The 26,641-nt window shown below is 49.2% G+C and overlaps 1 protein-coding gene across 1 annotated transcript in view; it reads right to left on the bottom strand.

Annotated features, from left to right (window-relative positions):
* Window positions 1–4,743: 4,743 nt before the first annotated feature.
* PIK3C2B (phosphatidylinositol-4-phosphate 3-kinase catalytic subunit type 2 beta) overlaps window positions 4,744–26,641 on the bottom strand; it is a gene marked incomplete at its 5' end in the record, with an annotated part of 48,015 nt that continues 26,117 nt past the window's right edge. The window contains 14 exons of the mRNA XM_081112412.1: window positions 4,744–6,761; window positions 7,256–7,384; window positions 10,606–10,712; window positions 11,082–11,163; window positions 13,148–13,265; window positions 14,722–14,846; window positions 15,267–15,468; window positions 16,983–17,092; window positions 17,654–17,810; window positions 18,314–18,483; window positions 21,338–21,474; window positions 23,518–23,647; window positions 25,404–25,496; window positions 26,133–26,240. Coding sequence (XP_080968538.1) covers window positions 6,573–6,761; window positions 7,256–7,384; window positions 10,606–10,712; window positions 11,082–11,163; window positions 13,148–13,265; window positions 14,722–14,846; window positions 15,267–15,468; window positions 16,983–17,092; window positions 17,654–17,810; window positions 18,314–18,483; window positions 21,338–21,474; window positions 23,518–23,647; window positions 25,404–25,496; window positions 26,133–26,240 — 1,857 coding nt within the window. The 3' untranslated portion in view covers window positions 4,744–6,572. The remainder of the gene's footprint in view (window positions 6,762–7,255; window positions 7,385–10,605; window positions 10,713–11,081; window positions 11,164–13,147; window positions 13,266–14,721; window positions 14,847–15,266; window positions 15,469–16,982; window positions 17,093–17,653; window positions 17,811–18,313; window positions 18,484–21,337; window positions 21,475–23,517; window positions 23,648–25,403; window positions 25,497–26,132; window positions 26,241–26,641) is intronic.

Below are 26,641 nucleotides of genomic sequence, written 5' to 3'. Positions count from 1 at the left end.
ATTTGTATTTGCATGTGGCCCGCGGGCCGTAGTTTGAGGACCCCTGTTCTAGGGCAAGCATGTCAAACTCAAAGGCTAACATGGGCCAAATAAACGAGGCATGCGGCCCACCGGCCGCGAGTTTGACATGCTTGTTCCAAGGGCTATATGATATATGTTATATGATCTGGCAATGGATTGAACGCAAAAGCAGATAGGAGGTTCCAGCTGTCTTCTATTAAGTCAGATATTAAAGATATTTGGGGGAGGATGTAAAACTGTCGCTCTTCTTGCTAAACTTTTTTTGTTTTGAAAAATAATATTTTCATGAATAATGTTATTTATGTTAGCATGGAATGGGTATATTCTTTTTAAATAAATATTTTTCAATTCCTCCATTTTGAATTCTAAAACAGTAACTATCAATAGATATAATGCACATAAACAAAAATTCCTTGGGGCCCCCAATTATTTTAGAGTGTAAAGGGGTCCTAAGACCAAAAAGTTTAGGAACTACTGACCTAGCATGTTAATGGCACATAATAAGTGACCGATATCCCTATCTACCACAGTTTCCGGTTTGATCCCTGGTCAGGAAACATTCAAAAACCAATTAATGAATGCATAAATAAGTGGGACAACAAATCAGTTTCTCTCTTTCTAACCCTCTCTCTTTTTCTCTCCTTTCCTCTCCCCCTCTCTCTCTCAAAAAAAATAAATAAAAATAAAAAATTTAAAAAGAAACTAAAAATAAGGGATTAAATGTTGATTAAGAAGACTCGTAATGCTTTAAAATAATAGCATCTTTCTTATGACCAAGCATCTCGCATTCCACTCTCAACTTTATCACTAACACTACATAATCCTGAAGATAATTTCTTTAAAACTTTCTTGAATGGTCTTCCCCATCCCCATCTAGTCATTGGATACATAATTTTCTTTTTTTAAAGGGGAAAAAATGCAATCAGAAAGAATTGGAAAGGCTGTAAGAATATGCAACTGCCTTGTCAGTCTTGACAGGTAAATAAAGTGTGAAACAGGCGCGTCCAGCCTGCTATCAACTAGAGGCAGAGGCAGGGCAGCTCTGGACACAGAGATAACATGCCGGCTTGCTGTGTGCATGCGGGTGAGACAAGAAGTCTTTGGCCTGGCAAGCTGACTGGCACTTTAGCAGAAGATCATTTAAACCTCAGTTAAAAAGGTTTATGTATGCATTTATTTATTATTGTAATATGTTGATTTTTAAAGATTTTGCTGCACCTGAGGTAAAGGGTGTATAGCTTTTGACTTCATTTTTTCAGAGTTAGTAACATCTCCAAAATCTTCTTTCCAGGCATTCCACACTCTGGACACCACCATCTTTCTAACTCACTGCCCTGGTATTACTATTCAGTGACTTATAAACCCCCAAAACCATTGCCATTACCACTTCCCTCCTTACTGAGCATAAATTCCATGATCCAGCATTAAAACCACCCCCTTGCAAAGGTCCTTCATTCTCTCACCATTCTCCTACTCCCACCTTCTTTTCTGGCAAAGTTCCAGCCGTAGTTAAACCCAACCAGGCACGCATTCTGAGCCTACACTCTTGCAGCTAACCAGTGCCCGAGAAAAGCACTCAGCTATGCTGACACTTTTCATATTTGTGATCACAAATTTCATCAGTGCCAGGCACTCCTACAGATATCCATATCCATAGCAGCTTTGTTGCTCCTACACTGAGGCTGTTTCACGTTTCTTTATTCGTATTTCCAGCATGCTCGTAATCACACTCTCAGTTTACAATCACACCTCTTGCTTCACTGGGAAAATAAATACAATTAGACACAAATAACCTCACCTTTCCATCACCCAGTTCACCAGTCTACCTGCATCTGGACCCACACACTCTGCCTCCAATCCTATTACAAGCAAAGAAGCCTCCTGGATCCTATCCCTTCATGTCTATTCATGGAATTCTGGCCTCCCGTATCCTTCTTTCTTTCCTCTAATATATACTTTTATCTCTCAAGCTACTAGAGCACTCATAGTAACACAGGTTAACATCACCTACTTTTAAAAATAAAAAACTCTCCCTCCTTTGAGATACTTGCCCCTCCAAGTTTTTGTACCACTACAGCAACATTTCCCAAGAGTTACCCATGCTGCTGGTCTCCGCTTTCTCATCACTTACTCTCCTTAACCTACTCCAATGTGGCTTTCATTGCCTCCACTCATTCAAACAGATCTTAACAAAGTCACCAAGAACATTTCTTTAAAATACATTTTTATTGATTTCAGAGAGGAAGGGCTAGAGGGAAGAGAGATAGAAACATCAATGATGAGAATCATTGATTGGCTGCCTCCTGCACACCCCCTACTGGGGATTGAGCCCACAACCTGGTCCTGTGCCCTTGACCGGAATCGAACCTGGAACTCTTCAGTCCACAGGCCGATGCTCTATCCACTGAGCCAAACTGGCTGAGGCTCACCAAGAACATTTTGCCAAATAATTCTGTCAGTTGTTGAGTTTTACTCCCCTATAAGATGTTGAGGTCCTAATTCCCTAATTACAGTACCTTGAATGTGACCTTTATTTGGAAATAAGGTCTTCACAAGTTAAAATGAGGTCACTAGGGCGGGCCCTAATCCAGTATGCCTATGTCCTTATACAAAGGGAAAAGTTGGACATAAACAGGCATGCACACACAGGGAGAACACCATTTGAACACGAAGGCAGAGATTGGGGTGATGCACCTACAAACCAGGAAGGCCAAAGATCACCAGTCAGCCACAGTCTGTGGTACTTCGTTAGGGCAGTCCTAGAATGTTGACAATATTTACCTTTAGGCTCCCATGACACCCATCTCCTGGTTTTCCTACAATTTCAGTGGCTCCTCCTCCTTCTCTAAATGGCCTGCGTCAGAGCACAGTCCATCCATGTCTTCTTCTAGCCTCTCTAATCTAGGTGATCTCATCCAGTTCCATGGCATCAAATGCCACCTAAGTGCCAATGGCTTCCATATCTAAACTCCAGAAGGGGGCAAGGGGATCCTAACATATGGTAACAGGAGAAGATGACTTTGGGTGGTGGGTACATGGTGCAATATACAGATCTTGTAACACAGAAACCCACACCTGAAACCTACATGTTCATGTTGACCAGTGTCATCCCAATCAATTTAATAAATAAAAACAAAACTCCAGACTGACCTCTCCCTTTTCCACGTTGTCCCTGAGACACTGCACTATTACTTGTGCCCCTGTCCACCGCCCTAGCAGGACAGAGCTTGAGAGCAGGACCCACACCTTTGTCACCTGAGTAGGCCAAGCCTGGTGCCTCGCCGGACCCAGAGAAGGCCACCTCACACAAGTCCCAGCTGCCACAATGACCTCGGAGCTTAAAACGCTGCCTCACTTTCAACCTTTCAAAATGAGTCTTTGTTGGGTTACTTCGTTTTTGCCACTTCTCTTTGAACTCAGAGAACTGGCCTCCTGGGCTGCTTTTCTCTCCTCCCCAGGCAACCCCGTCCTCTACTCCCCAACTCTCTCATTTCCACTCCCTCGGGGTGGTTCAGATTTCGACCCCATTTGGCCAAGAAATTTCCTTTAACTAGGACTCGTGCCAGGTTCCAGTTCTGGCTTTGAAAAGGTCCACTGGGGCTTGTCCAGCACACAGTGACACCTCAACGCCACTCAGAACCCCTGTTTACCACTGAAAATCCCTTGGAAGCTTCACAAATTTCCCAGCACGAAATACGACTCCCACTGGAGAGTTTTGAAAACTTCTGGGTAAGATGCTTGAACAAAGATCACTTCATCTCCCACTGGGGGGTCAGGGGGAGTTAAACTCTGAGCTACTGCTCTGCTCTTACGACTTAACAGTTGCAAAGCAACTCAGAGGTCCAGTTCCCTCTCTCCTAAAATGAGGTTGGAGAAATATCACCAGGCAGTGAACTTCTTAAATGTAGAGGGTTGTCTTAATTTACCTTGTAGCCCTCCGCCTGGTACCTGGTACAGGAGGACCCGTGCGCTACTCAAGGCCTGTATGCCCTGTGAATGGAGGCCTGCTATGTGAACTAGGCAGCACAGGTAAGCACAGCAAATGTCTGGTGACAGAATGAATGAATGAATGAGCCACATCTACTTTCCAGGATAGTTGTAATGGGAAATGACATCCTGTGTATTAAAACACTCTGAAAGCTAACATATCATACCAATGTAAGGGATTGTATTTAACATGGCCTAGGACAGTGGTTGGCAAACTGCGGCTCGTGAGCCACATGCAGCTCTTTGGCCCCTTGAGTGTGGCTCTTCCACAAAATACCGACTTCTGTGCATGGGCCACAAAGTTTCAATCGCACTGTACATGCGCGCCTACACGTGGTATTTTGTGGAAGAGCCACACTCAAGGGTCCAAAGAGCCGCAGGTGGCTCGCGAGCCACAGTTTGCCGACCACTGGCCTAGGAGGAGTAGCACAAGATTTGGAGTCAAATAAACTTGCATTCAAATTCCAGATCCAAGACTGACTGGCTTGGTCCTTAGGCAAGTTCCTTAATCCCAACTAGCCTGTTTCTTCATCTGTAAAATGGGGAAAATAATTCTCACCTGTTGTATCAAGTTGTGAGACTACATTTCGCTGACACAGGTAAAACATCAGTGCAGTGCACCAGCGTATATAAAAGTTACCATTTGTAAACCATTGGTATTGTTTTCCTCCTGTATACTAGATGTTTACATCTAAACATTTCAACATCAACCAATAATGAAAACGATAGTTTTGCTTTCCTCAAGTGTCATTTATTAGAAAATACAAATCCAGAGAAAGTAGGAGATACAAGGACATCTGAAAAGTGGGTACAATACACAGACCTCTTTAAATCAGGGAATAGAAGGTCAAAATAAAATGAGCTACCGGCCAAAAGCCAGTAACGCATCTATGGTCCATTCATCTGGAGAAGTCCACTCCTGTTCCCCACTTCCCTAGCCCCTCCCCACAGCAGCCAGCTGGATCCTTGGCATTTTTTAATGTAAAAGTTTAAACTTCCTGCTGCCCTATGGCTTCAATGGACGGAGCTTCTTTCTCCAGTTACGGAATGAGTCACCAAAAGGGGGAATTTCTGATCCTTGGAGCTGGGGAGGGAGCTGGGGAGGGACAGACAGTTCACCAAGTGTCCCCCATGAATTCCGTTCCCCAATCACAAGGCACGCCCAGCCAATTCCAGTTTAAAACATTCATATGAACCTCAAAGTCTCTCCCTCTTTTTTTTTTTCAAGGAAGATAACCCTTTAGAGTAAAGCGCAAGAGTGAATTTCAAATCCAAGCGGCAGGAAGTGAGGAGCATGGAGAGAGGAGAGCCAGCCTCTGCCTCCCAGCTCCAGGGGAGCAATCGCCGTCCAGTGCAGCCTCCGAGAGCCAAGAAAACCACTGGAAAAAACAAAGTTTTCATGGGGCCCCCACACCCCTTTCCTTCAGATAGGGCATCCCTTTGGCTCCAGACTAAATAGGTTTATGGCCCCACAGAATGAGGGAAATTCTTATAAAAACTGTGACAGAAATGGAGTTTGAGAGAGAAGCAGCATGAAGAAGTGGTGCCTTATGGACAAGCCCTCCAGGCAGCCACACTGTGGGGTCTGCAGCCCAGAGGCCCCTTCCCAGGGCGCAGATGCCCTCGGGTGAGACAAAACCAAGGGCCCGGGCAGCCTTTCACCCACAGAGAAAAGTGAAGGGAGAGAGCTTCGGGGAAGCGGCCCCGGCGTAGCCACAGGGGCCTGATGGCTCCCGCAAGGGCCGAGAGTGGAGGGGTAGAAGACATACATAGGGCAAGACCTAGCTGAGTAGGGGAAGACCAGAGGAAACACTCCCCCAGAAGAGCACGGGTCCCTGAACGCAGGTCCTTTGCGGAACCCCATAGAAAGGCCTTCCGTGCACACACAGGTTTCAATCACATCGCTCTCCTCTGGAGGCAAAACCTGAAAGGCCGGGCAGCGCAGGCCTCGGCGGGGCACCCGCAGCCCTCTCGGCCCCTCCCTGGCTGCCCTTAGGGACCGGGGCTCTAAGCGAGGACCCACTGGGCCCCACCCCAAACGATTCCTATAGAGAGAGAAACAAAAACAAACAAACACCAAGTTAGGGGGAAGTCCAATCAGAACCTTAGTCATACAAAAAGTCCCAGTGGGCTTCCTCTCTCTGACTTGGGAGGCATACGCAAGTCCCTTCTCACAAGGCTTCCTGTCCAGTTAGGACGACGTTACTATTTCATTTTTTAAAAATAAAAATAAAGATATCCACCCAGCCTCCCTAAAACGCTACTTCATCCTACAGCTCCCCCACCCCGCACCCCTCACCCAAACCAGGCTTTGCTCCCTTGACACAAGGTAAACTTAAAACTTTGCTGCAACCTCACAGCCTCCATGGGACTGCTCATCACAACCAACTCAAACTCATTCTGCAGAGGAGGGGACAGCAGCGCCCCCCTCCGGCCACAGAGGCCCCTTCCCCTGGACGGCAGCGAGGCCCACCAAGGGCCCTGCCTCTGCACAAGGAAAGGACCGGTCACACCGGAGGAGTCCTCTCCCGCGGCTCCACCACCAGCCCGGGGCCCTGCTGGGCTCATGAGGCCTCGTGACGCCGAGATCCCAGTGCGAACCAGCCGGTCTTCTCCTGGGCCAGGTCCAGCTCCCGCAGGCGGATGTGCACCTCGCCGAGGAGAACGTTCTCCCAGAACCCTTGCTCGCTCAGCACACTCAGCTGGAGCTCCCGCTGCTGCAGGTCTCCCTTGGGGATCCCGTCATACACCAGCTGCACACACACAGATGGGGACGAGGGACGCGGTGAGGGGGGGAGCGGGGCAGAGGGAGATGCTTGAGTCTGCGGTCACTCCGCCCGTGGAGGCGGACACCACTGCATCTCCCCAGCCAGAGTCCATGGGAATAGAGGGCACACCACACCGAACCCAAGGGAAGCTTTCGAGAACTTTGTTCTTGGCTCAGAGTTCAAGCAGGCGAGGGGCTTTTTCATCAGGGCCACTGCTCAGTATCAGCAAAGGATCGGCAGGCTCCTTCTCCTGGCAGGACAGGGTCCAGGCCACACCCCAGCTGTGGGAGCCCAACCCTGAGGCTTGGGGAACGTTCCATGTAGAGGGCAAGATAGGAAACCTGGCTTTCCAGGTCATCTCGTCTGGTCTACATCCCCAGCTACTCAACCCTGCCGCTGCCTAAAGGGATAGGTGTGGCCACCTGCCAACCCAACTTCATTTACAAGCCCCGCCCCACCCGCTGGCCTTCCCCACACACCATTTCGTTGTAGGTGGGGTTGCACGTTTTCCGGGCCACTTTGGTTTTCTTCTTAGTGGTTTTCTGAGGGTCAGGAAGGAGGTAAATCTTCACATAGGGGTCAGGGTCATTCCCGTCCTGGAGCACTTGCTACAAAGAGAATGAAAACAAACAACAAAGATGAAGATTCTTGCATCTGCCTCTTTATCTCCAGCCCTGTGATCACGCCCTGATCCAGACTCAGCTCCCACACCTGGCTTCTTGCAATGCATAGTAATTTATTTGGCTGCTTCCCAGCTCACTCCATTCTGATAAAAATATCTACCCTAGCTGAAACCGGTTTGGCTCAGTGGATAGAGCGTCGGCCTGCGGACTGAGGGGTCCCAGGTTCAATTCCGGTCAAGGGCATGTACCTGGGCTGCGGGCACATCCCCAGTGGGAGATGTGCAGGAGGCGGCTGATCGATGTTTCTCTCCCATCGATGTTTCTGACTCTCTATCTCTCTCCCTTCCTCTCTGTAAAAAATCAATAAAATATATTTAAAAAAAAAAATCTACCCTAGGCCCTGGCTGGTGTGACTCAACTGGGGTTGCTGATTTGATTCCCGGTCAGGGCACATGCTTGGGTTGCAGAAGCCAACCTGTTTCACTCTCACTGTGGGAAGCTGCCTATTGTCCTCTCTAGCAGAGGGGTGTGGACAAGGAACCCGGAAGGCTGGTGACCCTTGAAGCCCTGGCAAAGGTCAGAGCTATGCATCCACTGTTTAGTCCAGAGCAAGTGGTTCTCAACCTTCTGGCCCTTTAAATACAGTTCCTCCTGTTGTGATCCAACCATAATATTATTAAAATTATTTTATTTTCGTTGCTACTTCATAACTGTAATGTTGCTACTGTTATGAATTGTCATGTAAATATCTGATATGCAGGATGGTCTTAGGCGACCCCTGTGAAAGGGTTGTTCGACCGCCGAAGGGGTCACGACCCACAGGTTGAGAACCGCTGGTCCAAACGAAGGTAGCTAAAGCAACTTCCCCACCAGATAGTCATGTAAATCCTTACTGATAAGATAGTCTGCCTTGCCCTAGCCAGTTTGGCTCAGTGGATAGACACATCGACCAGCTGCCTCCTGCACACTCCCCACTGGGGATATGCCTGCAACCAAGGTACATGCCCTTGACCGGAATCAAATCTGGGACCTTTCAGTCTGCAGGCCGACGCTCTATCCACTGAGCCAAACCGGTTACGGCTGAACTCTCAGCTGTTAGCACTATGCCCTACCCATTTACACCAGCTGAGTCAACCAACGTGAGAGAGTTCCTGATGGAGTCTTCTGACCAATGTACTAAGACCTGCCCCGTCCAATCAGAACTGCTTCATAATGACCAAGCAGAACGGAATAAATTTGAACCCATATTTGCATGAAATTGGGAACTTGGGCAGGAACTTTCTATATAAAATATAGTCCCCAGCCCTGCTGGTGTGGCTCGGTTGGTTGGGCTTCGTCCAGTGTACTGAAAGGTTGATCGTTTGACTCCTGGTCAGGGCTTTGGGCTCAGTCCAGTGTGGAGAGCATGCAGGAGGCAGCCCATTGATGTTCCATCGATGTTTCTCTCTTTCTCTCCTTCCTCTCTATCTAAAAACCAATAAAAATCTTAAAAACAAAATAAAGATAGATTTCCTTTTCATGGTGAAGCAAAAAAAAAACCACGTTATTATTTTTAATTTTAGAGAGGGAGGAAAGGAGCAAGAACAAAAAATCAATTTGAGACAGACACATTAATGGGCTGCCTCCTGTACAAATCCACAACCTAGTTATGTGTTCTGACCAGGAATCGAACCCACGACCTTCCTGTACATGGGATGATGCTCCAACCAGCTGGGCCACACCAGCCAGGGCTTGATGGAAGACAAGTCAGATTGCTAACTGAACCTGTGTCTCCCTGGTGACAGCTCCTTTTGCTCAAATGAATGCTTTGTTAGTCTTTATTACTCTCTAAAATTAATTTTTGTTTACATGACTCTGCTCAAAACCCTCTCAAGGTTTGCATCTCACTCAAGGTAAAAGCCAGAGTCCTGGCTATGCCCTCTAGTCAGCTGTGCTCTCCCCAGTCGCATCAACCCCTTTCATCCCCCTTGCAGTTCCCCATGCACCTCAGGCAGGGTCCTGGCTTTTGGATTTAACTGGACCCTCTGTCTGAAACAGTCCTGTCAGATATATATATGCATGCCCCTTCCTCACCTCCTTCCATCTTTGCTCAAATACCGCCTCATCAATGAGGGCTTCCCTGACCACTCCACGCAAAACTGCCACTACCCTCATTCCACCCGTGTTATTTCTCCGCTATATTTCTGGCCAGAGCACTTGCCACATATTTGTCTGTCTGTCTTTTCCTACTGGAATGTAAGTTCCCTTAGGGTAAGGATTTTGTTGTTTACAAGTACCCAGGGTTAGGGTAGCAGAGCCTGATTCGCAGTAAGCACTAGGTGAACATTTGTTATATGGATGAATGAATGAATGAATGAATGAATGATGTTGTAAGAGTGAAACCCAGGTTTGTCTGATTCCAAAGTTCAAGTTCCTTCCACCACATACCAATGCCCCAACCTACAAAAGTCCAGCGCAGTGCCAAGTATTCAATAACAGTTCCCTTCCCCCTCCACTCACAATGTTCTTAGAATCATACCAAAAATTTTTTTAAAATATATTTTATTGATTTTTTACAGAGAGGAAGGGAGAGAGATAGTTAGAAACATCGATGAGATTGAAACATCTATCAGCTGCCTCCTGCACACCTCTTCCTGGGGATGTGTCTGTAACCAAGGTACATGCCCTTGACTGGAATCGAACCTGGGACCTTTCAGTCCACAGGCCGACACTCTATCCACTGAGCCAAACTAGTCAGGGCCATACCAAAAATTTTAGTAATTATATACTGCCTTTATTATGCTCCAAGGTGGTCATGTGGCTGCCTTATCTCTACAGTCAAGTAAAGCACCCTTGGGCCTCCCTCTTATTATAATCACCATAATCACCATAATAATACCGAGCATTATGTTAAGCATTCTGGATCTATTATCTCATTTAATGCATTATCTCATTTAATAACAACGCTTTGAGGTAAATACTAACATTATCTTCATTTTAATGAGGCTCAGAATACTTAGGCCACTTGCCAAATATCACAGATGGTGAGACGCTGTGTCTAGTATTGCTTGGTCATACTCTATGCCTAGCACACTAGCAGGCCCCTTGGAGAGTACCCAGCAACCCTGGGGTTACCCTCAGGAAACAGGGGCAGAGCAGGCCTGACCAATCAGAAAAGCACCAGGAGAAAGATAAAAACATCGAATGAGGACGACGCAGGCACTTACCAAGCCCCGAATATGCATCACCATGATGAAGAGTTTATTGTTTTTGTAGGAGATGGACAGCTTCACCTCCCCTCCCACCTTCTCGACCGGCTGGGCCCAAGAGCCCTCTGTGGGGACAAAGGACACAGAGAAAGGTCACGAGGCCAGCCATGTCCCCACCCCGTTCCGGGCAGGTATCTCCATGTTGGGTTTGGGTTTCTGAAATCCCTGGGGGACTGCCAAGCGGCATCTGCGGACATGAGTTGGGTTGGGATGGGTCTGTCCAACTTGTGTGATCACCCACGGAACATCCAGTCCCTGGGGAGCTGCCCAAAGAGCAAAGGACCCAGAGCCTGAGTGGGAAGCCAGGTTCTCTAGCCAGTAAGCAAAGGAACAGAGGCCAGGCAAGAAGAGAGAACTGGGAGAGGTGGGGCAGAAGTTACCCTTGGGAGCGGTGCAGAGGGACTGGCGGACATGTCACCGAGAAGGCACTGTACCTGAGGACTTGGGGGCCAGGCTGGTGCCCGCAGCTTTCTCGTCCCGGGGCAGAGGGTGGAAGAAGGTATATACCAAATCACACTGGAATGGAATCAGAAAACAGGGGTGGCTCTTCAATGAGACAAGGGCCCAATAAAAAAAAAAGGAAAAGGAACTGTTCCAGATTAAAAGAGACTTATTACGCATAACAACCAAGTGTAACATGCAGTTCCTGTCTGTGGTAGACAGACAGACGTGAGCAGAGCAAGGACGATACTGAGCAGACAGCAGAAGGTCACCAGGACGGAAAGCCCCAGGTGCCTAACAATGGACAATCAATTGTAGGGTGAGACCTTCCTTGAGGGTGACCTTTCCTCCACTAGCAAAGCGCTGGCCCCTGGCCCTGCGGGTTGGACTCCCTCGCCTTTCCTCCCTGGAGATACCATCTAGGCCTCAGTTGTATTTCAGCTCCGGCCCAGAAAAGCAACAAACCCAGCCACGTGGACAACGGGAGGATCAGCTGCATTCGATAATGACCCCCTGCCCTGGCGCCGGCCAATCATTGGAGACCAGAACCCTGAAAGGACACGCCTGGAAAACCACTGAAAATTCTATTGCGATCTTCCCTTGGGACCTCCCCTAAAATCTCCACCCTTAGGATAAAAGACTCCAAGCCAGAGCAGCCCTGTCTTTCCTTTCCTCCTTTCCCTCCTGGCCTCGGGCACCTGACCATCAGCTTCCTCACTCCCAAGCTCCTGGGCCCTTCCTTTCAGGATAGAGCAGTGGTTCTCAGCCTTCCTAATGCCGCGACCCTTTAATACAGTTCCTCGTGTTGTGGTGACCCCCAACCATAAAATTATTTTCGTTGCTACTTCATAACTGTAATTTTGCTGCTGTTATGAATGGTAATGTAAATATCTGATATGCAGGATGTATTTTCATTGTTACAAATGGAACATAATTAAAGCATAGTGATTAATCACAAAAACAATAGACTGGGGCCTTGACTTACCAGTTTAATTCCTTCCGAGACCGAGCTCGTTAACTCAAATTACTCTATCAACTCAATGCAAAAAATCGGCAGAGAAACAGCAGGTATCTCAAAAAACTCGTTAGTCGGGACACTCGTAAGTCAAGGCCCCACTGTATGTAATTATATATGTGTTTCCGATGTCTTCGGTGACCCCTGTGAAAGGGTCGTTCGACTCCCTAAGGGGTCGCGACCCACAGGTTGAGAACCGCTGCTGTAGAGCTTGTTTGCCAAGCCCATTTCTTCTAGGAATTTCTACCCCTGTAATTTACCCACTAAATGTTCTCTTGTGGTTTGGGTCTTGCTCTGAATTCTTTCCTAGCCAGCACCCACTTAGAGCACTCTAAAACGTATAAGGTCTGTGCAATGCTACCTTGTCATTTGCTGCAAGTTTCGCTGCTAGAACTGTTACCAAGCCTGGGATGTTTCTCAGGACCAGGAAGTGAACCAGCGGAAACCACCTGCGAGGCTGGGGCAGGCTGAGGACCCTCCATGCCCTCCTCTGAACTTTAGCCGGGGGCGGAGGTGCTCTGCCGTTTTTGAAAACGCGATGCATGTACAACCTGGAATGCCCCCACCGAGACATGCAAGGAGGACGTCTGCCTTGACGTTTATGCGTGATTTCCCCTAACGCTCTTGGGTTGGATGCCTCGTTGCGGGACACACTGCTCTGGGAACCACCTCCGGGGGTCCTTGCTTGCTGGCTCCAATGGCGCTCCTTCTCATAAAATCATCTCGGAGTGGTTGCTGGCTGGCAACTAAGAGCTGCGGTCCAGGAACAGATACACACGCCACCCGCTCAAAAAACTCCTTTCCTCGGGACCCCGTTCCTTCCTGGGCGAGCATCTGACTGTGTGCGTGGCTGCATCCTGTCCTTGGTTACCGTGCCTGACCCCTGAGGATGAGCCGCCACCTCGCCCCTCCGCCTCTGCAGCGCCGGGCAGACCAGAGGAGCCAGTGGCCTCCTGACTGCCCTTGGGCTCCGCACCTTCCGCAGCCTCCCCCCCACCCCGCAGCGGCGCCCGAACAGCCCGGCCCAGAGGCCACGCCACCCACCTCGGCCACCTCTGGGGTGGCGCGGATCAAATGCCAGATGTAGCCGTTCAGCTCCTCCCTCCGCCGCTCGGCCCCCGCCTCTCCCCTCGGGCGGCCAATCAGGAAGCGACTTGGGAAGCTAGGGCGGGGCGAGGGTAAGTAAGATGGGGAAACAGGCTTCTGTCACATTCATTTGCATTTTCAGTCACCTGACCCACATTTCTTCCCAGGGACCCCACCCTACCCCTACCCCCTCCCACTCCAGCTCCCCATGTCTGTGCCCAGGGCGCACACACACAGTGTCAGGAACCCCAGACAAGAAAGTCACACTGCTGGGGAGAGCCCTATGGGTCCCCAGAAGCGCCTCCGGGGCTTTGGAGCCCCCAGTGTACCCCATCAAGGTAAAAATCATTAAAAAAAAATTGGTGGTGAAATACACTTAACAAAATGTACCATCTTAACCATTTGCAAGTATAAAGTTCAGGGGCATGAAGTACATTCACACACAAGTGCAACAATCACTACCACCTCTCTGCAGAACTCTTCATCTTGCCAAACTGAAATTCTACCCATTAAACAACTCTCCATGCTCCGCCTCCCCACCAGACCTGGGAAACCACCATTCTACTTCTTGTCTCCATGAATTTGACTATTCTAAGTACTTAATGTAAGTGGAATGTCGCATAGTATTTGTGTTTCTGTGACTGGTGTTCAGTTAGCATAATGTCTTCCAGGTCCATCCGCATTGTAGCACAGGGATGGGGAACCTTTTTTCTGTCGAGGGCCAGTTGGATAGTTATAACATTACTCGAGGGCCTTACAAAATTATCCACTTAAAAATTAGCCTGCTGTATTCGGTCAAACTTTTAATTAACTCACCCCTCATGCCTCGGCAGGGCCAGACCACATGATTTTGAGGGCCTATATGGCCTGCGGGCTGGACGTTCCCCACCCCTGTGCATGTGCCAGAATTTCCTTCTTTTTGAGGCATATATTCCATTGAACCAGCTTTTATTTATCTATTTGAAAAATACTTTTACTCTTTAAAAGGTTTGAAACCTTGCCCTGACCAGTGTGGCTTGGTTGGAATGTTGTTTCATACCCCGAAGGGTTGTGGGTTCAATTCCCAGTCAGGGCACATACCCAGGTTGCGGGTTTGATCCTGGGTCAGGGTGCATATGGGAGGCAACCGATTGATATTTCTCTCTTCCCTTCTCTCTCTCTCTCTCTCTCTCTCTCTCTCTCTCTCTCTCTCTTTCTCTCCCTTTCTCTCCCTCTGTCTCTAAAATCAATAAAACCAAACAAAAAAACATATCCTCAGGTGAAAAGTTAAAAAAACATTTGAAACCTCTTCAGATTAGTAAACCCCCTACATTTAGACCCAGTTTGCTGGCCTTCCAGGAGGTGAACCCCGGCTTATTTTCAAGGCTGGAGAGCTTGGCCAGCCAGCAGGGGGAGCACTTGTTATCAAACTCATTACCAAGTTCCTACTGGTGATCTGGACTCAAGAGTTTCTAGCTCCTGCAGTCCTACCCATCCCCCATCCCTTCTCCCTCCCTGGTGTCCCTCTGGCTGAGAGTAAAAGGGATAGCTACCTGGGCAAGAGAGAAGAAGGGAAGAGCAGCCGCAGCTTATTGTGTAGCTCCTGGAATTCCTCAAACGTCCGCTGGATGTAAGTGGCCTCATGAGAATTCTCTCGCATCACCTTTACCACATAAATCTGCAAAGGTTCAAGTCTTAGAGAACACCTGCCACACCCTCCGCACCCAAGGAAGGGGGAAGGCAAGGGAGCTGAGGTGTGTGTGTTGGGGGGATGACACTTTCCAGAAGGGAGAAGGCAAAAGTATCTCCAATGGAGACGAAGAGGATATGCCTATAGGTACATATGCAGGTACTTGAGAGCAAATATTTCCTGCACATGTTTCCCAAGACCCTTGACTCAGAAGGAGTAAACCATCCAATCCAGCTCCCTGATTCCAGGCAAGGCAGTTGAGCAAGGGAGAGGGACGTGGTCTGTGACTGACCCCAGCCCAGGATGCTCAGTGACTCCAGTGCCCACGGTGTGGATGTGAAGCAACAGAACCCGGTCAGCTGGGGACACTGGGGAGCAAGAGAGGATCGGACTGGAGAAGACACTTACGTAGGTCTTGTTGGGGTGGAAGACCTTCTCTTGGCGGCAGAGAAAGACATCACTGAGGCGGCCAGAGCGCTGAAGCGTGTGCGTGCGGGGGGCAAAGGAAAGGGTCAGCTGGTCGTCTGAGCCCGTGAACTTCATCTGAGCCAGGTTATGGATGAAAAAATTGAGCTTTGTGGCTACGCTGCCCAAGCTGGACTCAATCAACCTGTTGGTGCAAGCAGATGGGAAGAGGGTGTCACCACAGACCCACGTATCCACTGCCTGGACAGAGCTAGCTCAAGAAACATCCTCTGACACCTGAGACTAACATTTCGCTCACATCAAGTCATTTCCCTGTGTGACATCCTCATAGAGCACATGTCTGGCACACAGTTAACTACCTGCAATTTATTCATGTGAACCTGGGGGTCTTATCTACCCCACTTCCCTCCTAAGCCAGAGACAGTTAACCCAAGGTAGGAAGGGATTAGGGATTCCACCTGGGGTCACCATGTAGATATGTAAATATTGTTGTCAAACTGAATTTCAAGGTTCAGTACCAAGCACTGCTCAATCTAGAGATTGCAGTTCAAAAGGAAAGGTTCTAAAAAGAAAGAAAGGAGCAAATAAAAAGAAAGGGTCTGTGTTACACCAATAGAAAAACTAGTTTGCAAAGTTCAAAAAAAAAAAGTGCATAATTAGCCTGGCCGGTGTGGTTCAGTGGTTGAGCATTGACCTATGAACTAGGAGGTCAAGGTCTGATTCCCAGTCAGGGCATATGCCCGGATTTCGAGCTCGATCCCCCTGGGGCATGCAGGAGGCAGCCAATCAATGATTCTCTCTCATCATTTATGTTTCTATCTCTCCCTTTCCCTCTCTGAAATCAATAAAATTTTTTTTAAAAGAGTGCATAATTAAATGGAAATATTATCTACACAGATAAAACTGTAGACATTTGTACATAGATACTTCCCTGCTTTCAGATATAGTGTGCTTAAAAACATTGTCAAATATGGGAACATGAAACCATGAAATTCATGTTTTGATAAGGGAGAAGGAAGTTTGGATCCAGAGGGCTAAAAATTCATACTTGCCCTATAAACAAATTCTTTGACCAAGACCTGGTGAGAGTGCAAGTAAGAGCAGATTGCAATCCTATATAATAAAAGCCTAATATGCTAAGTGTCTGGTCGGCTGCTCAACCAATCAAAGCGTAATATGCTAATGATATGCTAAAGTCACTCATCTGCTCACTGTGAATTGCACTGACCACCAGAGGCCAGACGGGCTGGACATGCCCTTGAGCTCTCCTGCAGTCCCTCTCGGGCTGGCCAACCTCCCGCGTCCCTCCCCGGCCCTGATCATGCACTGGTGGGGTCCCTTGGCCTGGCCTGTGCCTCCTGCAATCCAGGAGCCCTCAGGGGATGTCAGAGAGCCTGTTTTGGCCCAATCCCACAGGCCAGGCCCAGGGACCCCGCTGGTGCACGAATTCGTGCACCAGGCCTCTAATACCTCTATAAACAAAGGTCAGCACCAAAGTGCAGACGGGCAATAGTCTGAGGGATGTGAAGTAAGTTACCTAAGTCAGAGGCAAAGCCGGGACAGCACACCCATGGTGTCCACCAGGCTCTGCCACCTGACCTAAGCCTTTCCCATCTCCCTTGCCCCGCTCCTCCCTAGCAGGCAGCCTGGAAGTTAATTACTCAGTGTGGGCAGCACATTTTGTATGCAGGACATTACCTAGTAAAGTAGGTAGTGGCATTGGCCTCTGTGTCCTGAGGCCTCAGGGCATCATACACATACTTGAGGTCCTCCAGGTCTGAGAGCTCAGGGATCCCACAGGACAACATCTAGAAGGAGAGTAAAGGAGGAGAGAGGGTGCCTCTAACAACCAGGAAGTCTTGCTTCTTCCAGACCAAAAAGCAAGACTTTCCATAGCTAGGCTCTTCTTCTCACCCTTCTAGGGGGGGGTCCTAGAAGGCGGTAGACAGAGGCTGTGGATAGTGGCTGGAGGGCCACAAGAATTGTCAGGCTGCCCTGGCCGGGTAACTCCATTGGTTAGAAAGCTGTCCTGATACTCCAGGGTTGTAGGTTTGCTCCGTGGTCAGGGCACATACAAAATCAACCAATGAATGCATAAATGGGTGGAACAACAAATCGATGTTTCTCTCTCTCTCTCTTTCTCAAATCAATAAATTTTTAAAAATATGTTAAAAAGATTGGACGGGCTGGAGCAGGAAGTCAGACACCTGCACAGACACCGTTGTCCTGGGCAGCCTGGGCCCTCCCTGCCTTTACCTAGAGCTCAGAAAAGTAGATCTCCAAGAATCCTTTGAAGCAAGACAGGGTAGTCTTAAGGACAGTGCCAGAGGATAAGAAGGAGGGGTTCGGAAAGGGATGGAGCTCCTCACCAGGCCCAGAAGGTTGAGGAAGAGGTGGGTGTGCTTCCGAATGAAGTTGTAGGCTTGGCAGCAAAGGTCAACAAAGTCATGGAAGCGGCTGGAAGGCTTGTCGCCCCCGTTGATGACATACGCCATATCCGAGGTGAAGACGAAGGGGGCCCGGTCCCTGGGCCAAGGGGAACACACAGGGAGAAGGTCAACATGGAGGAGGAAGCCCACCTTGGGGGCTACAGTGGGGATGGCTCCCCTCACCCCTCATCACTGATGCAAACCTGGGTAGGTGGGGCTTGCTCTGTTTCCTTTTTCTACCTAACACGTCCCAGAGACGTCCTCCACGGGTTTCCTGTCTGCGAGCCAGCAGGATTTCTTCCTGGATTTCTAACTGTGTTCCCTTTGCTGCAGTTTGGGCTCATTTCCCTTTGCTCAGTCCTCAACAGGGAGAGAACGGCTGGTCCCCGCCTTCTGCAAGGCCCTGACCTCTTTCTCAGCCTTCTCTTCTCCAAAGCTGCTCAGTCCAAAGACCCCCCCTCAACCCCCACCCCCTGCAGTGCAGCTCCTTCCATCATGGGCTTGTGTCCCGGCTCGGAACCATTTCTGCTGACCCCCCCGCCCCCCCGGCCCCCGTACACACACATCCCTGTTTTCAGGACACCACTTAGGACCACTTACCTCTTGATGTTGCCGAACATCTGGGCGTGGCCCAGGAAGCGGCCAAAATCTATGTGGAACATGTGGCCGGTCGTCTTCAGCATGATGTTGTCATTGTGCCGGTCACAGATGCCCAAGACGTACGTGGCCACGCAGCAGCCGGCACAGGAATAGATGAAGTTCTCCACGGCCTGGGAGGAGGGGAGGGAGAGGGAGGAGAGGATATCAAGCCGTCTTCGAAGGGATCCAGGGGCACAGCAAGACTCAATCCGCCAGCTCTGGCCCCTTTCCCATGAGTCCCAGCAACACCTCACATCTGCCTGTTGAGCCTTCATCACAGACCAACACACACACGGGTACACCCAGAATCGTCTCTCGTGTCTTATGTATGAGAAGATGGAAGGTTTCTATGCGCGTCTTCGCCACTTTATCTGAAAGTCACCTTCTTCTGCACCTTTCTTTCTCCAGGGAGCATGGTTAGGAAGACAATGAACTCATCCGCAGCCCAAACCTGACCGGCCCAGACTGAAGAGAACTTAATAGACAGGATGACTGAGGGGTACAACTTCCCCAACCAGTTGTGACGATCTTAACTCAAGGCTCCTTTCCTGACCTGCTCAGAATCCTCCCATCCTTCTCCCTGCCCCCCAAACGACACCCACCGCCGTGTTCTTAGTAACAGCTACATGCTAACGGCACTGAAGTCTTCACTCCAAGAAAAGCTGAGGCAGCGGAACAGTTCTGGGTGCGTTTTACACTTGAAAACCAGCCATCTCTAGTGAGTAAAGGGCGTTAAAGATATTTCTGATTTTAAGGGAGGAGGGGATGGGGAAGGGGTTAGATCCACCTTATTTTATCTGGTCAACACCTGTTCCCTTATCTGTCTTCCCAGAAAGTAAAAATATGTGGAATTAGCAACTGGACACCTTTGACCTTCTAAATCCTCTTTGTGACTTTTATAGAATTCCCAAGAATTCAAGAAAGGCTCATCAGCAGAGGGCAACAATCATCACAGCCAACCAGGATGTACACAGCTGGGAAGGGCAGAAAGCTTCCCAGGCAGAGAATGTGTGCCCGCCCTACACCCTCTACAAGTATCTGCCAGATGTCAGGGAGCTTCCTTGAGTCCCACGCCTTTCGCAGAGCTTCCCAGCTCCCACCGAGTCCTCCCCATTGAGCCCCCACAGCCCCACTGCCACACCATTCCCTCAGGGCTTAGTCTCCTTCCTCCCTCAGGGTCTGGGTTGCAGGTTCAGTCCCTGGCCCCTGGTTGGGGTGTGTGTGGGAGGCAACAAATGGATGTATCTCTCTCACATTGATATTTCCCTCTCTCTCTCCCTCCCTTCCTCTCCCCTCATCCCCTTCTCTTTCTCCCTTCCTCCCTCTCTAGAAATCAATGGGAAAAATATCCTTGGGTGAGGATTAACAAAAACAATCAAACAAAAAAAGAAGCCCAATGGCTGTGGCTTGGGTGACTGCTCAGATAGTCATACCCTTTACTGAGAGGAAACACACAAAAAGCCAGTTTCAAGAGAGGAGAGACAAAAAGCTGAGTTTTGCCTACACTGAGTTTGAGATTTAGGTGAAATACAAGTGAGATGTCCAGCAAGCAGGTGGCCACAGAGTGTACAGCTCAAGGGAGGGAAGAGGGAAGGGCTTTGGGAGGCATCAGCATATGGTGGTAAAGTAAGAAGAGGTGACGAGCTAACAAGAAGAATGGAGACAGTATAGCAGGTCAGGAATTAAACCCTGAGGAACGTCAACATCTAAGGTCATTTAAGATCATCTACTTAGATGTTCATTCAATAATATTCTGATTATAATTTGTCCATGTGGTTTTGCCTCAAGGATGAAATGCATCAATCAATGTGCATTAGTATTTGGAAGCTAAACTATATAAATGAGCATTTCTGACTTATAGTCAGTCCCTTATGAGTTTAGTCATTGTGATTTGGTTCCTCCCCTAAACTCAGTTAACCCAGAGACTAGAGGCATGAAACTGTACACCAGCCATGGACCCTGACAGCAAGTCTCCAAGGCCCTACCACCCTTTGCCGTCATCTCCATCTCCGACCTAACGTTAATCCTGGCTTCCAGTTACAGCCTTGCCACAAACCTGGGAACAACTGAATGAATCTTAATTCACATCTATACATCTATGAAAGAATGAGTTGGATTAAAATGATCTTTAAGGTCTCTTCCAACTAACTCTTTTTTTAATCCTCACCCAAGGATATTCTTCCTTTGATTTTGATTTTTTTTAATATATTTTTTATTGAGTTTTTTACAGAGAGGAAAGGAGAGGGATAGAGAGTTAGAAACATCAATGAGAGAGAAACATTGATCAGCTGCCTCCTGCACACCCCCTACTGGGGATGTGCTCACAACCAAGGTACATGCCCTTGACTGGAATCAAACCTGGGACCCTTCAGTCCTCAGGCCGACGCTCTATCCACTGAACCAAACTGGTTAGGGCTCCTTTGATTTTTAGAGAGAGTGGAAGAGAGAGGGAAAGACAGAGAGAAATATTAATGTGAGAGAAACACACCTATTGGTTGCCTCCTGCACACACCCCAATCAGGGCCGAGGCCAGGGAGGAGCCTGCAACCAAGGTGCATGTCCTTAAGTGAAATCGAACCTGGGACCTTTCAGTCTGCAGGCCGATGCTCTATCCACTGAGCCAAACCAACAAGGGCCCAACTAACTCTTGTTCTACAAAGAACTGAACCCTTTGGAGGGCACAGAAGAACTGAACAGGATCCAGGAGTAGGAGAGATACAGGCAGGTTCTCAAAAGTTGGCCCCCTCCTCCATTATCCAATCTGCCATGGGAACCCGATGGTTTCCCAGTTGAATACCAAGAAGTTTTCTGTCAGCTTACCCATCATCTGACCCACATCTAGACATCTGGATATACCAGTCAACCACGAAAGAGTATTTCCTTCCTCCCCTCTTCTCTGAGCATGTGCAGGTCTCGTGGTCACAGAACCATGTGCCAGAGTCGGGCACCCCCCAGCCCAGCCTCGTCTGCCACTCCCAGTCCTACCTTCTCGTACTCGACCTCCCCAGGGTTGTGCTTCTGCAGCCAGTCGGCCAGAGGCCGGTCCTTGAAGGAGCCAGTCACCCCGTGCTCCACCTGGATCTTGCGCAGGGTCTCGGCATTAGGGATCATCTCCACCATCCCTGTGGGGGAGGCACCGGGTCACTCTCCAGGGCAGAGAGAAGGGCCTGTCGGGGAGAACTACACGCGCTTTGCCGGCTGCTTCTCCGGAAGTGACACGGTAGGGCATCTGGACCAAGTCTGATAAGAAGGGAGCAGGTCAAGGCAGAAAGGACGCCCTTCTCAGGTCTCACTTTCCACCTTGTGACGCTGGTCTGTCTGATTCTCAGCGGCTGCTTCTTTTTGTTTTTAATTTTTACTCTGGAAATTTTCAAATAGATTTAAGAATAAAGAAATGGATCATGGCCCTGACTGGTTTGGCTCAGTGGATAGAGCATCGGCCTGCAGATTCAAGCGTCCCAGGTTCGATTCCAGTCAAGGGCATGTACCTTGGTTGCAGGCACATCCCCAGTAGGGAGTGTGCAGGAGGCAGCTGATCGATGTTTCTAACTCTCTATCCCTCTCCCTTCCTCTCTGTAAAAAAGTAATAAAATATATTAAAAAAAATAAAAAAGAAATGGATCATGTACTCACACAGAGCCACTACCCAGTTTCAAAAAATCATCAACAGCCCTAGCCAGTTTGGCTCAGTGGATAGAGCATCGGCCTGTGGACTGAAGGGTCCCGGGTTCGATTCCGGTCAAGGGAACGTGCTCGGGTTGCAGGCTCAGCAGCTGATCAATGATTCTCTCTCATTATTGATGTTTCTATTTCTCTTTCCCTCTCCCTTCCTCTCTAAAATCAATAAAAATATATATTTAAAAAACTATCTATAAAAAATTATCAACACTTTGCGAATCTTGTTTATTCTATTTCACTCATCCAGCACTGCTGCTTCCACCCCCTGGCTGGAGTATATTTTTTTAAATATTTTCTTTTTTTTAATATATTTTATTGGTTTTTTACAGAGAGGGAGGGAGAGGGATAGAGAGTTAGAAACATCGATGAGAGAGAAACATCGATCAGCTGCCTCTTACATGCCCCCCACTGGGGATGCGCCCACAACCAAGGTACATGCCCTTGACCGGAATCGAACCCGGGACCCTTCAGTCCGCAGGCTGACGCTCTATTCACTGAGCCAAACCGGTTCGGCTAAAAATATTTTCATTGATTTTTAGAGAAAGGAAGGAAGAGGGTGAGAGAAAGAGAAACATCTATGTGAGAATGAACCATTGATCAGCTGCCTCCTGCACGCTCCATAACTGGGGATCCAGCCCACAACCCAGGCATGTGCCTTGACCCCTAACCTGGAATCAAACCAGTAACCTTTGGGTGAATGGGATGATGCCCAACCAACTGAGCTACACTGGTCAGGGCATGGCTAGAGTATTTTAAAGCAAATCCCAGACATGTCATTTCACTCTTAAATTTTTATTTTATTGATTTCAGAGAGGAAGAGAGAGGGAGGGAGGGAGAGGGAGAGGGAGAGGGAGAGAGAGAGAGGGAGGGAAGGAGAGAGAGAGAGTGAGAGAGAGAGAGAGAGAGAGAGAGAGAGAAACATCAATGATGAGAGAGAATCATTGATCAGCTGCCTCCTGCACGCCCCCTATTGGGGATCGAGCCCACAACTCAGGCATGTGCCCTTGACCAGAATCAAACCTGGGACCCTTCAGTCTACAGGACAACGCTCTATCCACTGAGCCAAACCAGCTAGGGCCACTCTTAAATGTTTAAAGTAAGACTAACAAAGATAAAACCACCATGCCATTATCTCATCCAAAAATCAGCAATCATTCTTTAATCTCATTTCATCTAATCTCACCTAACCCAATCCATGTTCATATTTTTCCCACTTGTTGTCTCAAAAATATCTTTTTACAGTTGGTTTGGTTGAGTCAGGGTCCGAAGTCTATAGAGTACATTTGGTTGCTCTGTTTGTTTTGTAAGTCTCTATCCCCCGCCTTCTTGCTATGCCACCCCACAGCTTCTGAGGAAATCATCTTGCCCTCTCCATGTTTCCTGAGAAGCGCACAGTTGGTGTCGGGAAAAGGAAAAAAGGACAGTAAGCAAAGGGCACCCCCACCCTACCCTCCACCTGTTCACAGCTCCGCCCACTTCCAACTGACCTTTGCCCCTTCCGGTGGAGAAGCAGCGGAAAATCACCATGCGCATGTCCAGCCCCTCCTGGACCCAGATCTTGTTCATGATGCGGATCATCTGCAGGGTGAGCATGTCCTGACGCAGGTCGTCCCCACACTGGAGGGAGGGAGAGAGCCATGACCAGAACCACCTCCACCGCCCCCCGTGGTTCCCAGGTCTCCCGGGAGGAGCCAGCTCCTGTGACAGGGAGGGCCTGTCCCGTTCTCCACCTCTGACCTGCCCACTCAGCTCATACCACGTCAAACCACCAGAGATGGGCATGTGGTGTGCCGGCTCTTCCCCAACCCCACGTTCCCATCGAACTGAAGTCAGGTCCTCTCCTTCATGCAGCCCTCCTGACCATCAAGCCTTCGTAAAACTTGAATGTTTATACCTTGGATTCAGAACTTACACACATTCTATATATCTATCTATCTATCTACCTACCTACCTACCTATCTATCTATATATATATGGGCAAAAGTAGGTTTATAGTTGTATGGAAAAATGATAGAATAATTAAATAATAATAATAATAATACAAGAATAAACTGTTTCGTGTACTCACAACTGTAAGCCTACTTTTGTCCATCCCTACCTATACCTATACCTATACCTATACCTATACCTATACCTATACCTATACCTATACCTATACCTATATATATATATATATATATATATATATATATATATATATATATATACATACATACTAGAAGCCCGGTGCACAATAATTTGTGCACTGGTGGTGGGGTGGGGGGTCCCTCAGCCCAACCTGTGCCCTCTCACAGTCTGGGACCCCTCGGGAGATAACCACCTGTTGGCTTAGGCCCGCTCCCCTGGTCGCAGATGGCAGGCCCCAATCCCGCGCTGGGTCGAGCGGCCAGTCAGATCGTGCTGCCACCCACCCCACCCACCCCGCCCCACACACGGCAGGCCCGGGATCGCGCTGCCGCCCACCTGGGCCCGCACAAGGCAGGCCCGGATCCCGGGCTGGGTTGGGCAGTGGCTGGGGATCTTGCTGTCGCCCGCCCCAGGCAGGGTGGCACAGTGGGATCTGCCTGCAGTATGCAAATTAACCACCATCTTTGTTGGTGGTTAATTTGCATATCACACTGATTAGCCAATGGGAGGCATAGCGAAGGTACAATTACCATGTTTGTCTATTATTAGATGGGATATATATGTGTGTATATATATATATATATATATACATATACATATATGTGTGTGTGTGTGTGTGTGTGTATGTATGTATGTATGTATACTAGAGGCCTGGTGCACTGGAGGGAGGTCCCTCAGCCCAGCCTGCCCCCCTCACAGTCTGGGAGTCCTCAGGGGATGTCCTATTGACGGCCTAAGCTGCAGTCTGGCCTCCCTCTGCGGGAGGCGACCAGACCAATCAGGGGAAGGCACCATCCCCATCACCAGCTACTGCTGCCACTGCTGGCTGCCGGCCCTCCTTGGCCCTCGTAGCCACTGCAGCTGCCTGCCCTCCTCCTCGGCCCTCGCAGCCACTGTGGCTTTGTCCAGGAGGACGTCGGGCAGACGTCTGGTCTATCAGGTCTATCCAGTCTAATTAGCATATTATCCTTTTATTAGTATAGATTACAGCATGGGGGGTGGGGGCAGGAGCAGGCTGGAAGAGGTTAATGGGGGGGAAGGAGGACCTATGTAATACTTTCAACTATAGGTTTAAAAAAATAAATAAATAAGATCAATTTTAAAAATAACTAAATAAGTAAAATAAAATTATAGCACAGAGTAGCAGAAAGAAAACTGGCCTGGGGCTGCTTCTGCCACCTGTGGGCTCCCTCCCTCGCTCCCCTCTCCCACCTCCATCCCACCAGGCCGGAGGGAAAGTCCTCACCTTGAAGATGACTCTGATGTTCTCCCCCAGCGGATCCACATTCTGGAAGGAGAGCTTGAGGGGGACTGCATTGGAGTTGAAGTAGGAACAGTCCTGCCACGGTAAAGAGGGGAGGGAGCGAGGTCAGGGTGGTCCACACCCAGGAGGGAAAATGGCCGGTCTACTTGGGTCCAGCTGCTGCCGGTCCACCTGCTCATGGTTTCTTCCAGATTTCCTCGGTATCCCCATCCCCTCCTTCCTGACTGCCCAAGCCTATTCAGCCTGTTCCGAGCTCAGCTCGAGCCCCTGATCTCTCATCCCTTTGGTTCATTCTGCACACAACTTCCGAGCTGTGTGACTTCTGGAAAGTCATGTGTTCCCTCTGTACCTCAGTTTACTCCTCTGTGAAATGGGGCTCCCAACAGGAGCGACTTCATAAGAGTCGTGAGGATGAAATGCGATGACCAGCCTGAAGCACTTAAAGCAGTGCCAGGAGCAGAGAACATTCATCCATAACAGACGACAGCTTCCCCAGCCGGCCTCAACCCAACATCACGGGACACTTATCCAGCCCCCACCCCATCCTCCACCCGGCACAGCTGTCAGGCAAAAGTCCCTAGGCATTAGGGTTGGGGAGAGAGACCCCAATATGCCTTTCTTCCTCACTTTTCTCAATGACCAGGTCTGCAAGGACCTCACCTCCACTGAGCCCTCCCCACTCCGAGAGCCTCAAACCCACTGGGCACTCACCCTGGGCACGATGCCCTTAACCAGCAGACTGGGGCTGAGGGGCAGGCGGCAGGAGCCATTGAGGGCAAAGAACTGTTTTACCTCTTCCAGACCCGTGCGGAGGATCCCCTGAGAGGGACAGGAGGAGGCAAAGGAAGGAGGGGTGAGGGGAGGGCCCCTAAGCTCCACTCAGAACCAAGCCTCTCCCCAGGGCAGGCACCCAGCAGGAACTGGTATGAAACAGCCCCCCGAGGAGCATGGACAACCTCCAGGAGACCATGGAGAAGGAAGACCACCCTCCCATACCCAGCCTGGGAAGCGGCTGCATGACAGAGCAGCTCACAGCAGGCCCCAGGGCACTGAGAGGCCAGGCTGCGGGTCACGGGGGAGAGGCTGCTCAGACTGTTGCCAAGGAAAGCTAACAATTTGGCCCGGCCAGTGTTATCTCAGGGGTTGAGCGTTGACCTATGAATCAGGAGGTCATGGTTCAATTCCCGGCCGGGGTGCCCAGGTTGCATGCAGGAGGCAGC

This window comes from Myotis nattereri (genome assembly GCF_964212035.1).
Source record: "Myotis nattereri genome assembly, chromosome: 18".
In the NCBI taxonomy this organism is placed as follows: Eukaryota; Metazoa; Chordata; class Mammalia; order Chiroptera; family Vespertilionidae; genus Myotis; species Myotis nattereri.
The sequence above is the reverse complement of the archived record's forward strand: the minus strand, read 5'-3'. Positions and strand labels throughout refer to the sequence as shown.